General features: G+C 35.6%; 1 protein-coding gene across 1 annotated transcript; it reads right to left on the reverse strand.

The window, feature by feature from the left end:
- Positions 1 to 1,833: 1,833 nt before the first annotated feature.
- LOC128736799 (uncharacterized) lies at positions 1,834 to 2,855 on the reverse strand. The gene is made up of 2 exons (XM_053831289.1): positions 2,840 to 2,855; positions 1,834 to 2,729 (listed from the first exon to the last, which is right to left on the reverse strand). The coding sequence occupies exons 1-2, from the start codon at positions 2,853 to 2,855 to the stop codon at positions 1,834 to 1,836; spliced, it is 912 nt and encodes a 303-aa protein (XP_053687264.1).
- Positions 2,856 to 16,720: the final 13,865 nt, after the last annotated feature.

Raw genomic sequence — 16,720 nt, forward strand, 5'->3', positions numbered from 1 at the left:
GAGTCAGTAGGCAATATTGGCATACCAAACTTCTTGCTAACTTTAATTCAACAAAACATGCTAAAAAGACGACGAAAAGATGTCGAATATACTTCGGAAAATAACACCGAGGCAGTCAAAAGATGGCTTACAACAAACCTGACGGTGAAAAAATAGCAAAAAGTAATGAAAATACAATATGCAATGGAAAGTTGGCAAATGCCTTAAAAAACAACAAAAACAGACGCAAAACAACGAGCATATGACGAAAACACAGCAAAAGCACGCCAAAAAACCCGATTTAATCCACCTAGTGGTGAAAGGAACCTATACGGTCTTACTTGCTCTTTGAGATAGAAATCGACACGTCTTCGGAACATAATTCATCTATTGGTTAACGTTGCGTAGTGCGTTGGTTTACAGAAAATTTTTGAAACTTGAATAAGTTTGAAAATTTTTAACAAAACAGGAGCACTTAAAAATTTTGATAGATCCTTTTTCCATGAAATTGCTGAGTAAGGATAAGTAATTTGCTACTAATTTGAGTAAGTGCAAGTAAAAGTAAGTTGTAAGAGAAAATATTAGTCTTTCACATACACATTGCCTAGTAAAGTTTATAGATTTTCGAACTATGCATAATTTCCTGTAATGCCATTCTATTTGATTCACAACAATAAAGTTTTCTTGAATAAATTTCATCAATTTTTGTTTAACCTTCGGTTACTCACACTGTTGCATTTTTTACAACACGTGTAGGTTTTTGAACGCCATATTGTTATAAAGTTACAAATCGTTGTTTATCTAACGTATATTCAAAAAATGCCATAATTATTCAAAGCAGTAATACTTTAAATTGTTGGAAAAATAGATCAGCATAAACTGGCATCACAGAAACGAAGCAATCAGCATGTGAGGTGTACTAGAATTGGTCCCAACTGGAATTTTCTCTTGTTTCTTCATATGGAAAAATGGTGTCTGTATGCAGCAAAACAATCAGCAAATGTAAAATATTTAAAATGTATCCGTCTGCTGGTAGTCGAGTAAACCGGGATCAAAATTAGGATATTTTTTATACTCAAAGTTCTACAGTCCCTAAACAAGTAAACATAGAGGTATACTGTTTTCAGCAAAGTTGTGTATTTTTACTATTTGTACAATTTTGTAATACATGAAAAAGTCATACAACAATTACAAAAAGAGCTTAAATAGAAAAAATGATTTTACAAATTAATAAATAAGATTTTTCTATCTTCGCTGAAGAGATAGAACGCTACAGTCTTCAGCAAAATTTCTTGTAATGACATGCTCTATAAGTTGGCAGAATACATCAATGTGTTATATTGAAATTGAAGAAAAATAATTATTTTATTTCACTTTTAGGGGGATTAATCAAAATTTAAATTCCGCCAGACGATAGAGCTTTCAATTTTAAGAAACTCTTCCAAAGATTCGATAAACCTAAAACCAAGTTTTCCCAGTCAAAACTATAGTGCGCAAGTTTTTTTTTGGGGTTTGGGCAATTGTGCGCACGAGTAACCGTGTTTCAAAAGTTGGCGCGAGTGTTCGTGAGTTAATATCTTTTGACGGGCAAAACCAATTCTTCTGAAATGTTGCAGATATATTTGCAACAATAAAACCTCTAATTTGATGCCAAAATATTTTAAACTAAATAAAGTATATATATATTGATTTTATGTGCAACGTAAGAACACTAAATAACGCGATTACTAGACACAACACTTATGGTTCTTACAAAAAAACATAAATACCTTATCCGCTAACCGGTTTCGGGTATGATGCTACCCATCATCAGAGCGGTGGTCGACTGGATACAAAGTAGTAATCTGCTGTTTACTACAGTTTCAACTTCGTCAGTTGAAAGAGCGGTGAGGTGATGAGAGCGTCATCCTCATTCATCAGGGGACGGTCCTCCGTACAGATGTACATCGACTCCCACGCAGTCAAATGAGAAGACTTTCTCACGTTTTTGAGCAGCTTTGCGTTTCCCCAATTGATATTGTGTTTGGAGCAGATTGAGTGCATGGCTACACTGGAGTCGTTGGGCCGTTCATTCTCCACTGCCTTTCTATGTTCTTTTAGGCGAATTTTGAATTTCCTCCGCGTTTGCCCGATGTACACCGCTGGGCAATCCTGGCACGGAATTTCATAAATTCCTGAGCGTTCGTCGGGCGGAACCTTGTCCTTTTGATTATTCAAAAGGTCCTGTAAGGCATTGCCGCTTTTGTGGACCACATGGAAACCATGCCGCTTAAGTACCTTTCTAATGTGGTTTGTTACTTTCGGGTAGAACGGCAGGCTGATTCTTTGTACTTCTTCTCTTTCAGGCTGTAGTGTAGTGGTATCATGGCGCTGTTTTTTGCGAAGATGTTTGCGGATTATTTTATCCACAAACTTTTTGTCGTACCCGTTTAATTCAGCAGCTTTCTGGATCCTTTCCCTTTCCGCTACAAAATCTTCCTGCTCCATGGGGATGTTGACTAGACGATGCGCCATAGAATGAAAAGCTGCTTGTTTTTGGGCCCCGAAGTGATTCGAGTCCGTAGTAATGTAACGATCGGTAGACGTTGGTTTTCGAAAAATGCTGAACTTCAGGGTATTGTCTTCTTTCCTGGTAATCAGCAGGTCCAAAAACGGTAGTTTTCCCTCTACTTCCTGTTCCACCGTAAATTTGATCTTTTCGTGCTGTGAGTTCAGCCAACTCAGTGTTTGTGGCACGTAGCGTTCCTTCACTATGGCGTAAATGTCGAAACGTAAATGTTTAAACGGAATGTCGGACCACGAAACAATTCAAAAGTGATCTACTAGGCAATATACCTTTCAAACAAAAGTAATAGCAAACAAATCAGTTCAGCCATTTCTGAGAAACAGGCGATAGAAAAAATCTTCACACACACACACACACACACACACACACACACACACACACACACACACACACACACACACACACACACACACACACACACACACACACACACACACACACACACATACACACACACACAACCTTATCGATTGGTATATGTGGCTTGGCCCTCCGGGCCTCGGATCACTTTCATGTTTTTCGACCAATTTTTAAACTTTTTTTATATAGTATAACAAAGGTAAAACATTAATTAGATGATGAATACGAAGAAAAGACAAAAAACCGGCGAAAGAACGGCAGCAAATAGGCATCAAAAAGACGAAAAAAGCGATCAAAACGCCACAAAAACCAAAAAATATGGTAACAAATCGCTGAAAAAAGACAAAGAAACGATGTAAAGATGGCGTAAACACGATGAAAGGACGCCTTAAGGTGAAGGTCGTCAGAGGCCAGCTGCTTTTTTACTGATTTCAGTACTTGTTTCCACTATCGTTTTGTTTATGCTAAGTTTATGCTGAGTTGCTAGTAGCAGGTAATAATCTGTTATGAACAATTATGAAACGTAGAATCGCGTTTCCATTTTTGCTGTTGAACTAGATCCGACAGTTGTTTACGGTAAATTTTATTATCAGAGAATTTTATAAGTATATTTTCGACACTTTACGACCGTTGATTTAATAGCGAAAATTATTGGCCAATTTCATGCTCAACGTAAATATGGCATCACTCCAATTGTGTAAAGTGTGCCCCCCCTAAGGATAAATGGATATATCTCTGTTATGCCTTTCCAAATTAACGTGACAACTATGAGTATATGTTAGTATTTAAGCTGACAACCAATTGCAATTGTTTATTTCATTTAGTATTCTGGAATAAATATGCTAGGCATTATTTAATAACAGCACCTAAATGTTGCGTTTCTCGTCTGCGTCTATTTCCTTTGTTTCCAAAATATCGTATTTTTATATAAAATAAACCTAGTTTCGGCCTTCTGCTGTACTTTTTCTTTTCTGCATAGGGCACATTATACTGCAGCTGTAGCATTTTGCACCGCGTGGTTGAATTACCTGGAATTTGGACGTTGGTAATAAATTATTCCCACCACGGTTACTCTACAATACTAATTGGCAATGACATTACTTGACAAACAAATAATGGCAATTGACTTCAACTTAGATCTATTTACCTATGTTTATAGCCACATTTGCAAGGGGGGGGGGGGGGGGCAAATTGCACCACCGCAAGTGGGGCATATTGGCCTGCTTTGAAATTGGCCTTATTTGAAAAAATATTAAATGCTAAACCAAATCAAGCGTTTCAAACCGGTATTTTTGGCAGGGATGTCTTTTTTAAGTTCACTTTACGCAGCCCAGTCGCAACAACCGGTTATTTACAGATTTTGACAAAAAAAAAACCGCTGATGGAAATGACGCCAAAAGTTACATCGGAAGCTGCTCAAAAACCAAATTTATTTTTGGTTTGTTTTTATAGCATGTGACAACTGTCATACTTGCGTAGTAGGCTAGTTCCATCAACTACAGGGATACTTCGATATAAGACAGCCTAGTTATAAAACAACCTCGATGTAACACAATTCGATATAAGACAATTTTTGTCTTATTTCGAAACAAATCCCTTTGACATAGCTGGTAACGATACCAGAGCTGATTTTCCATACTGAAGTCGACGCCATGAAGATGTTCGTTATCTCAAAATAACCCCAAAAATAGTAAAAAACTAATAGTTCAAGCAATATAAATAGTTCAAAAACCGTAAACACATAACACAGAGCAAAACTGGCGACCGCTAATGCAATTTTTTTTGGAAAAAACTATGTTTCGATATAAGGTACCCCGGGGCAAGTGGGAATACGGGGTAAGTGGGAACGGAGCTCATAACTCTCTTCAACCTCATTTTCTCCAACCGAACCTTTCTAGAAATGAAAGATACAACTCAAACGCATGTATTAAAATTATAGATTATTTATAACAGGCATACCAAACATCAAAATTGCACTTTCAATTTGAGCGTTATTTTCAATTTGCGTTGTAAATTTGACGCACCTTTCTATAAATGACATTTTGACCACAGGCTTTACGTAAAAGTACATGTTTTTCTGACAGTAGGTAAACATAATGAGTGTATTTACAAATTACAATTTGACAAACGGCATTAAAAAAAATGGGTCGAAATAAGGTCGGCACTTGAAAGCACCCGGGGCAAGCGAGACCTATTAAAAATAAAGTGTTTCAGTACAAAACTTCCTGTCTTAATACATTTTTTAGATGAACTACCGAACATTTTCAGTTCAATTACATAATATTTATACGTTTAGTAACGTTTAAAAATAAAACCGAAAAGGACTAAACCAAGGGGCCCAAAAAAGAAACCCATCTGCACAGCTTGTGAGGGAACAAATAGTTTGGTCACATTTTGGTAACACCTGAACGATGGTAATTGAATTTGGAAAGGTAAGTTTGATAAAATCTGCAACTGGAATTGAAAGAATAAAGTGTTGTGGTTATTATAGCGTAACTATCTCTCATGAGTAGCTCTACCGAATTGGGCATGGTAGAACAACGTATTTTCGAGCTATTAAACAATGGTTAATCCTAAATTACGTCTCGCAAGAATTGGATACAACGACATATTCAACTACATTTCATTACAATAATGCTTTACAGCGTAATTGCTCACGATCTGTGTTTTATATAAATTATAACGTCGCCCGTTGTGATCTGATTTTGTTACGCTATTTTTGAATGAACCCTTCGTACAAATATTGTTTTTGATTGCTTCTTGCGATGCTTTAACATTGCTGTATATTAACTTACACAATTTACTATTATTTTATGCTTTTTAATTAAATTTGAATATAGGTCCCACTTGCCCTGGTAAGTGGGGCAAGTGGGACCTATCGCCATAGTTTTGAAAATCCTCCTCCAGATTCATTTCATGTAAATTGATAGGCCTTTTTCGTAATTAATCCTTCGAAGTGATACCACTGAAGAGTTTCTGTGCTGAAAGAATTTTGAAATAATCATGGGTATAGAAAACACAGTGGAATAAACCCAAACTATGCATTTTTTAGGTCCACTCGCCCCGGTGTACCTTAACTGTTTTAGGCTAAAAACCGTTTGATGAAAAATGTGTATTTTTTCAAGGGTGCTGTTTTCCGAGTAGTAAAATAATAAAATATAGCGCATCTTCCTGCACTATTAGGGTGACCATGAATTCATCTATTAGGGTGATACAAACTTTTGTTTTCTTAAATAATTTGAAAAAAACAGTTTTTTTCTCCAAAAGTTGCAGAAAATACTAAAATAAGCAACTTTGCTGAATAAAGCAACTATCTATCTCTTACCGGTTATGAGTATGGTAATGATATGTTAAAAAAGAGCATTTAAAATCAATTACACTCAATAACTTTGCACACGATTATTTTATTGCTTTCAAATGTTCTACAAAGTTATTGAGTATGTTGAAATACGTATTTTCTGTGAGGACTGTTTGACGCTAGGACGCTCATTTAATAATTTATAAAATGTATGAGAAAAAAAATTCGCATTATTCCCAGGTATTCCCAGCCATGATATTCCCTGGTATTCTCTGAAATACACATTTGGGCAGATAGCTTTAATAATTCCCTACAAATTTGTATGCAAACTAATTGCAGATACTTGCAGATGGTTAAGATATTCGGATTTTTCATCAGATGGCTTTTAACCTAAAATCAGTTATATCTTATTAATTAATGCATATAGAGCAAAACAGTCTTCAGTAAAAATATTCCTCTTTTATGTGCAAAATATTTTTTAGAACATCACATTGAGCTGTCTGTTGAAATAAACATGTTACAAGAAGAAATGTGATTTGAGGTGTCGTTTATAAACAAAGGTTTATTGCTGAAAATGGGTAAAAGGTAGAAATTTCATACCTTCACAAAAATTACTTGAAATTGGTTTATCTTTAATATTTTGAAACCAAAAAGGTAAAAAAAAGTTTACTCAAAAAGTTATTACTCAAATTGTTGTTTAAGTAACGCTTAAATATTGGACGACCCCTTCAAAATATGCATCAATTTTTTATTCAAAAAATTGCCGAAGACCACATGGAGCTGAGACATGCTGTTTAACCGCAAATATTTTTGTCCCGAAATTTTAATTTCTGGCCCATAGTGCAACCCCGGTTAATTTCACTGCTTCATTGCAAACTGCGTTTACATTCGCGTGTCCATTTATATAGATCATGACAAGCAATTCGATAAATGTTATGCCAATTAAGACAATGCTTGTTTGGATATAAAGGGGTTATTCGAAGTTACTGTTTGGATGTAAAAGGGCTATTGGCGAGTCCTATGGCCCAGCTGAATAGCGTTTGTTCATAGACAGCATTAAGCAGAGTTTGAAGACTCTATCCAACTTTTTACGAGCCATAATGGCGAACGGTTCGTAATATTTGAGGGGCATTTTTGACATTTCCCTAATACATCGAACGTTCTCTTTTCGTGCATTCCTTTAGTTTTACCGTGAACGCGCGGAAAGAAAACGTGCGATGTATAGGCGAATTCGAGCAAAGCTAAGAGCAACCGTTCGCTACCTTGGATTATTGGAACTACAAAAAAAGAGCAATTCCCAAAATGCTTGCTGGCACCTATATGGAACTCGACTTTAAATGTAATATTTTATTGAATTACCAACATGATGAAAATGATGAAAATTGATAATAAAGGTAAGAAAAAGCATTACCTTTCGTTTGATATATATTGTTTCTGTTTCGGGAGATTATTAGAGCTTCGCAAGTGTATTTATGTTTACGAACTGATAGGTTATATGTTTGGTTCTTGGCGCAGATGATGCTAATCACGAAAATAAATCCGTTAGCATTTGAAAACACATTGGAAAACACTCAAGACAGAAAATAATTGGTGATTCTCTATCCAGGATATGTAAACTTTACAGCTGACTCTATGTACTTTTGTTTCATGCGGTACAAAATCAAACATTAACATTTTTCTGCCATAAAGTTAATTACTTCGAATATTTTCACTTACTTTAACGTAGATAAACAAATTTCTTCCAATATTTCGCTATCTAAAATCCTGACAATTGAAAGGGTTAATCAAAAACTGCATTTTATTTAAGCTTTTTTCAAAAATGTATGGAGTTTGACAGCGATTTTACTTTTCATCACTTTTTTTTATGTAGTGCCTCTAAGCGGGCGATAGCTTGTCAAAAACGCCTATTAGGGAAATGTCAAAATGCTGTTCAAATATTACGAACACGTCCGCCATTATGGCTCGTAAAAAGCTGGATAGGATACCGCCTCTAGTTTCTGAAAAAAAAAAACAGAAGTTGGCGCTAGTGTTTCATCATGCGTCATGTGTGAAAATATGCTTGAAACTGTCAATGTTTCCCTGTTGAATACAACAAATGTCGTTGCTTGGTAACGCATATTGTATATATTGAAAACAACCCAATTTTGCGCCACAAAAAATTTATTCAGCTTGGCAATAGCACTCTCTCTTTCATCTCTGTTTCTTTTGTGTTTACCGTTAAAGACGGTATCCAGCTTTTTACGATATTGAACAGCATTTTTTACATTTCCATAATACATCGCACGTTTTCTTTCAGTTTCATGGACCCAAATTAAATGTAACAACCTTTCCGGAACACGTTGGTAGGCATTTAATCATCTGCGATGACATGCATTTAGCATTCAATACTCTAAGTCGTTCATTTAATCTTTATTAATACTCAAAATCACAAAAAAAAATCCCAAATTTGATTTAACGGTAAAAAAGTATGAAGCATTTATATGCATAATAAATGAAGGTATGCAAAAACGGTATACCCTTAATGCCCAGCGTTGCGTTTTCGCAACGTAGCGTTGCGGGACACAGGGTCAAAATTAAAAATACATGTCAGCGGCTTTTTCTTAGTTGACCTAAAAGAGAATTTTCCTGAAAGTTTCAACTTTCTATCCCTGCTGGGAAAATTGTGGGGCTTAATGGGTTAAATGCGCAAACATTACTGTTTCAGTTAAATGGTCATAACTTCTACAATTTTCAACCGATTGTTTTCATTAACCCCATGATTTCTTTGTTTTTAATCGGTCTTTAGGACCCACATAAAATAAAATTTCTGAAATGCGTTAATCTTGTCTAAAACCTTTGATAAAGTTGAAATTATTAAAAAAAAGTGTTCTTTTTTGTTTTGTTGTGAACAAATTCTCAAATATCTACAGTACTATTATTGTTACAGAAAAATGAAATTCAACTAATCGATAGCAAATTTTTTCCTCCTTAATATGGAAAAAAGAGATTTGAAATTGGTGCACCGCAGCCGGAGAAATTTGTATTTATGTGCATGTACTTTTTTCTTTAAGCAAAATTTCAACTTTAATGCATATCTCAAAAACTATCTTACTTCAAATTTTTCTGACCACATTTTCGGATTCACCGGCCAATTTTACATGAGAAATCACCTTCAGCTTACTGAGTTCATAAATGCTGTTAACTAGTGTTGTTTTTAATGCCGTTTGTCAAATTAAACAACTAGTTTTCGGGTGTAATTTGTTAATAAACTCATTATGTTTACCTACCGTCAGAAAAACATGTACTTTTACGTAAAGCCTGTGGCCAAAATATCATTTAGAGAAAGGTACGTCACACTTACAACGCAAATTGAAAATAACGCCAGCGACAGGTACGTATTTCTTCTACGATTTGCAGACTTCATCAGTGTTGGTTTTCGAACTTTGGCATTGGTTACCAACGCATTAGCATAGCACCGATTACCTATATCGTCACTTTGTTTGCCTAAACATGTCGGTAATTAATAAATCTGCATATATAAATTGAAATAGACTTCCATATAGAATTAGTAACCGATTAGACGGTGTTGTAGTAAGTACTATTCTTTTTGACGAAAGTTTCAAGAAAGTTAACGAAGAAAAGTTTGAATTATGGAGGATTTTTTCATGGGAAGCTGTCGCCTGTGTAATGCTGGTTCTGAACAGGAACCGGTCACATGCATGCATATGGCAAATAATTCGCACATGGGATCATACAATACAATGAATATGTATCGAAGCGACGGTCTCGATCACGGAATATATAATGCAGCTTCCGTTGTTGACACACAAAGCGAATATCTGTACCAACAGCAGCTGCATTTTTACAACCAAATGCTGCAGCTTTATAGAGGGCTGCCCTCGTTTCCACTGTCATCAACGGGGAGTTATCAATCAACTGCAGCAACTATATCTCAAATTTCGCCATTCTACGCAGATTATCAGCAGTATGCCCTGCCGGCTATCATACCGCCAGAATATGTACCCGCTGTAGCTCCAATTCCGTCCTTCTGGGCGGATTACCAGCATCCTTCCGCTGCTGGAATCATAAAATCAGAAACCGCACCTTTGCCATTCGGTGACGGTTATCAGCAACCTGCCATACCTCCAAGCATAAAATCCGAAGCTGCACCGACCGTACCTCCAATGACGCCATTCTATGCGGATTATCAGCAATCTGTCCCATCGGAAGCCGCCATAAAATCGGAACCGATTCAAATCGACGACATGGAGTGTGAAAATTCCAAACCAACGGAAGAACCGTACACAGATCGTAACTATACGCTATTCTCAGGGTCGAACTCAAGCCGCACGCCACAGTCGGTGGCTTTTAAGCCGGAACTACCCGGATCCAGTGAAAGTGAGCGTGACTCTGGCAATTCGACAATTGCAGAAGATGAACCTTACTTGGATAATTTTAATTGGGACGAACTAACTCCAGAAGCGATTCAAAGGTACCGAAAATACTCGAAGGCTACTAATGCAGCATCGAATTTAAGTAAGCAAAAATATTTGAGCAAAACGATGCCTGATCCGACAACAGATTTGCGAACTAATTGCGATAAATCCACTTTGCGCAAAACGTGCGAAAATGAGACCCAAGCTGCCAAGCGAGTTAAAAACAATTTGGCCGTACGTAAGTGTCGGCTCATGAAAAAGTTTCAAAAGCAGTTTGACAGTATGAATTTGCAATACGATGAGAAAGAGAATGATGATTTAAGCTGCAGGATTGATGGTCTGGAGAAATTTCTATTCGATCTTGAGTCTAAATGTTCTCTAGCAGCAGGCACGAGCCCTGATGAGTTAAACCTATTGAGGAAGCGGACTGGGTTCGAACAAATTGTGTCGGAAACGGGACACATTCAACGTACGTAATATCTACATCGAAACCGGTATTTATCTACTGTCAAAAATTTAGTTCGTGAAAAATTACGAAGAAAGGAAAGAATCAAGGAGAAATATGGATAAGCTAGGTATTATAAGCTAAATCAGTGTTCAACATTTGGCTTCAAGTTTAGAGTCAATTTTCAGTGGCTGAAATTTTTGAAATATGAATAAATATATTGAAAATGAAATTCAAGGTGTGTTATTTAAATTTAAACCATTTCCTCCCAGCGTTTACAGCCGTGTAAACATAACAAGTCTTGCTAACTTCCAGCCAGCTCAAACAAACAACTTTTGCCCCAGAAGGTGGAGGCGAAACTAAAGTTGATCTAAAACAAAACTTTCCTGTGAAAGCTTGTTATCTCTACTGGAAAATGTGTGCAAATCTAAATGAAATACAATCCACTTTTGCAACAGCAAAGCGTCTATGACCGTCTTGTCAACTTTGCGAATGCATCTCTTGATTCTACTAATCAACTGTTTGCAATTCGTGGCTCTCCGCAGTTATTTATGTACACCAAGAAACTCAAAATCCCGAAGAAATCTTCGATTGGGTGCACTGAGACAGATTTGTCGGGTCGTGAATTTTGGGTAAAAATGGGATCGAATGGGTATTCAGGAACGATTGTGTTTTTTGGCATGATGTTTTTATAGAAACGGGATCAAAATTTTCTTCAAACATTCGTCTGGTACACATCTTAATTGATAGCCAAACCAGAGGGCTTGTTGTTGAAGAAACGAGAAGGAGAACGGTGTCCTTCTGCGTCCATAATTTTGACTGGTCTTCCACTACCTTGCTTGCGAATAGTTGTTGGGGCATCTTAGGATATGGTAAACAGTCGAAGCCGCAACATATTTGCTTTTAAAATGTTGTACTGTATACTTTTTGCTGAGATTTCTGTTGCAGTTCGTAGAAGTGTACAACGGGCTCCAGAAATGCTTCTTGTTTCGACGCCATTTTTAGCAAAACTGGGCAAGCATAAAAAAACAAAAAACCTGAATTAATCCACCTAGCCAGGTGTGACCTCTCCTTTCTACTGCAACAATAATCATTTTTTATTTCTCAGAAACATTTATAATTAAGTTGACTATATTTTTAAATATCTGTTCCTTATTCTTCAAAATCCTTATTTAACAGTAAAATTCATAAGAACGTACTGCGTGCAATATTTTCTCAAATATTTGTAAGGGTCATTTAATTTACTTTATCAACCGTTTAAGGGGCTCAAAGGCTTCAAAACCACTTATTAATATTAATGTCACAACATTATGACTATGCGTCAGAGTTATTTTTTAAAAGGAATACAGGAAAGTTTTGAAAAAATATAGCGTTTTACTTTCGATGAAACTGGGCATCTAGAACAAAATGATTGACCTCAAGCTTTTTCTGTGATTAATTTACATGCTTGATTTCGATTTCGTTATATATCTAAATTGCAAAAATAACTGGGCAGAACATTAGATATGGAATATTAGAAAGAGAAATTGGACTTTTTCCTAATTGGCGCTCCTTTTGATGATAATAGTTTTTGCATGAAAATCAAGACTGGAGCTTCTTTTAAATACTTTCACGAAAAAATAGTCCTCTTGTTCTTCCAGCTAGTCTAAAGTAAAGTAAAGTAAACTACCGTGAACGTACCATATTCTGCGCAGATAAGACATTTTAATGATTCTTCCGCTATTATAAGTATTCTAGACTTAAATTAATAACGTTGATAGCAGCAACGTGTAGTGCTACGGTTTATAGTATCTGGTAAAAAACATGGGAATTAAAAGTCGACCAACAATTGAGTATATTTTTCGTTTTGGAAACTTATCCACGGTGCCTAATTCTGCGCACTTTCTTGCCCAGGTTCCTAATTCTGGGCATGTTTGTTCCTAATTCTGCGCACCCAAAAAGTAACAATAAACACTCATACCATGTTGTTTATGTCATTATACGCTAAAAGCACTTCAAAAATCCGGCATTAGCCATTACCATAAATAAATCCATGATTTGGCGATCTTGTGCTGTCCAGGTGGCACAGGAATATTGTTATCATTTAGATTGGCTTATTTTAAATATTTTATTGTCGATAACGTGAAGGGCGAGTTGATTCGGAGTGTCTGCATACTGAATATTACACTTTAGACATATAATAAAAATTGTGTTTTCATGTAGAAACCCCTTCGCCACTGCCTGAAGTTGGACATTAAAAAAAATCAGAAAACATGGTTCCATAAATTCGCGCTCGTATGTTCGGACCCCCAGTCGCAACACAGGATTCCAATCAATGCAAGTTAAACGTTCTACTTGAATTTTCATGCCTCTATACCTCAGCCATTTGGGTGAGGTTGCGTATTCTTTCGTGATTTCTTCGAAGGATTCATTACTGCGCAGAATTTGGAACATGAATAAAAAATCTGTGCCTAAATCTGCGCACTACTGCGGTGCATTTTTCCAACGAAAGCAAGGCATGCAATCATTCTTTTTGTCTAAAACATGACTAAAACTAATTATTCTTTCTAACTATGGAGGGTAATTTGATCATTGCAAGGAATTTCGATCATAAATTTGTTAATTTTCTAGAATGACAGTTTTAGCGTTGGCGCTAACGACGTTGTTTTCTGACATATAAAATACTTTCAGTTTCACGTTAAATTATTTCGCTCTCAAATATTATTGCCCGTTAGTGAATAATGGCGTAATATTCAACAGACATTTATAAAAAAATAACGCAATGATCATAGTTATGCACAATGTTGAAAAATACTTATTTAAAGAAAAATGCGCAGAATTAGGAGCTGCGCAGAATTAGGAGCAGTCACGGTAAACTAAACTAGTCTGTTTTGATGGCACGTGCGATCCGATATTCGCAATATTTGTTTGAAATTTGTATAAATTTATATGGGAAAAGCCATTTATTAGCATTTTTAGTTCTATACACTACCCAAGAAACATTGAAGGTTTTATTAGGCTCATACGATGGTTTTACCTTTGTTATACTATATAACAAAAAACCTGTTAAAAATCCTGTTTTGACAAGGTACAAATGAACACCTGTTTCTCAGAGATGGCCAAACCGATTTAAGCGCTGTTAGTTTCATTTGGCAGGTAATATAGCAGGATAGATCACTATTGAATGGTTTTTTGATTGGACGTTTAATTCGAAAGTTATGAGCAATCGAATACACCACACCAAAATTAACAATAATTTATGAGAATTTTAACCAAGATAATTTACCTAATTTCAATTATTTTAATATCAAACGAGAGGTTTTGACACTACGAATATATATACAAAATTTCATAAGAATTGGTTTTACCGGTCAAAAGATATTAACCCTCAAACACGCGCCAACTTTTGTAACACGGTTACTTGCACGCACAATAGCCCCAAACCAAAGAAAACGTGCGCACTAGAGTTTTGGCTAGGAAAACTTGACTTTAAGTTTATCGAACCTTTGGAAAAGTTTCTTAAAATTGGAAGCTCTATCGTCTGGTAGAATTTGAATTTTGATTAATCCCTCTAAAAGTGAAATAAAAAAATTATTTTTCTTCAGTTTTAATATAACACATTGATGTGTTCTGCAAACTTTTAGAGCATAATTTTACAAGAAATTTTGCTGAAAACAGTAACCTTCTATCTCTTCAGTGAAGGTAGAAAAATCTTATTTATTGTATGTATATGAATTTGTAAAATCAGTTTTTCTATTTTAGCTCTTTTTGTAATTGTTGTATGACTTTTTCATGCATTACAAAGTTGTACAAATAGTCAAAATACACAACTTTGCTGAATATAGCATACCTCTATGTTTGCTTGTTTAAGAACTGTAGAACTTTGATTATGAAAAATACCTTAATTTTGACCCCGAATTTCTTGACTACCAACAAACGGATACATTTTAAACATTTTACACTTGCTGGTAGTTTTGCTGCATACAGGCACCATTTTATTATATGAAGAAACGAGAAAAAATTCCAGTTGGGGCCAATTGTGGTACACCTCACACGCTGCTTGCTTTGTTTCTGTGATGTCCTAACATTTTGCTAACAATTTAAAGTATTTATGCATTAAATAGTTATGAAATTTTGCTTATAACAAGTTTATTGAAGAATATACGTTAGTTAAACAACGATTTGTAACTTTATAACAATATGGTATTAAAACACCTACACGCAGGGATGCCACATTTAATTCTGTGTTTTTGTTGTAAAAATCTGGCTATCTGTACAGCGAAGAAAAATATCTGTGCAAAAATTTGCACAATGCAAAACAATGAGAGCGAAAGAGACGGAGAGTCATTTTGCGAACTATTTCCGTCTCTTTCACTCTCATTGTAAAAGCTCAAAAATCTGTGTAATCTGCGAAATTGCCGAAATCTGTATTCTGTGCATATATATTATGTACAGGCAATTTCTTTCAAAAATCTGTTAAACACAGAATAATCTGTGCATGTGGCAACCCTGCCTACACGTGTTGTACAAAATACAACAGCGTGTGTACCGAAGCAAAGCAAAGCCTTGGGTTTATACCGTCTTTAGACATTACCCTTCTTTATCGACAGACTTCGTAGCCGGTTGTTAGAGTACAGGAAAATTACGGGGGCAGTGCAACGATCCTATTGACACTAACTAGCAAGCACCGCCTAGCCGAGATTCGAACATACGACGACTAGCTTGTTAGACCAGCATCGTACCTCGAAGCTAACTGGGCAGGTGCGTGAGTACCGAAGGCTAATTAAAATTGATGAAATTTATTCAAGAAAACTTTATTGTTGTGAATCAAATAGAATGGCATTACAGGAAATTATGCATTGTTCAAACAGCTATAACCTAGACCTTTACTACGCAATGTATACACGTGAAAAATCACGTAAATTTCTCTACAGGGAGTTACGTGACTTTCAGCTGATTGTTATTGGAAAAAATAATAACATCTATCTGATTTTCACGTTAACGCATTAGTATGCGTGCGAACTACCTGAAAATCACGTAAATATTACAGGAAAAGCTGGATGGAAAATATTCACATAACTTTTCCTATGATTTCGACGTGAAATTTATTTTGAGTGTATGTTAAAGAATAATATTTCTTTTTACAACTTACTTTTATTTGCACTTACTCTCATTTGTAACAACTTACTCAGCAATTACATGAGAAAAGAAACTATTAAAATTTATAAGTGCTTCTATTTGGTTCAAATTTTGTAAACTTATTCAATTTCCAAAAATTTTATGTAAACCAAACGTGTCGATTTCTATCTCAAATAGCAAGTAAGACCGTATAACAAAGGTTTCTTTCACCACTAGGTGGATTAAATCAGGTTTTCATGACCAAAATTAGTCATAAATACCATTATAAGCGCGCAATAAAACCCAAATTGTTACTTGGGCACTATACCTATGTATATGCACGCGGTAATCTAGTGTGCCTTGCGTGATGTATGAATTCTTGCAGTTTTCAGATACTAATTCAACACCTAATACGAAACGTTTAAAATGAAATTGCAACGAAACTAAAAGAGATAAGCGTTTTACGTCAAAGAACGAATTGGATAACAGCTATCAGTCTTATTACACATTTTTAGGAGAAAACCGATAAATACGGCTTGAGAAACACTTATTTCATAGCT

Source organism: Sabethes cyaneus, chromosome 2 (assembly GCF_943734655.1).
Source record: "Sabethes cyaneus chromosome 2, idSabCyanKW18_F2, whole genome shotgun sequence".
Taxonomy (NCBI): Eukaryota; Metazoa; Arthropoda; class Insecta; order Diptera; family Culicidae; genus Sabethes; species Sabethes cyaneus.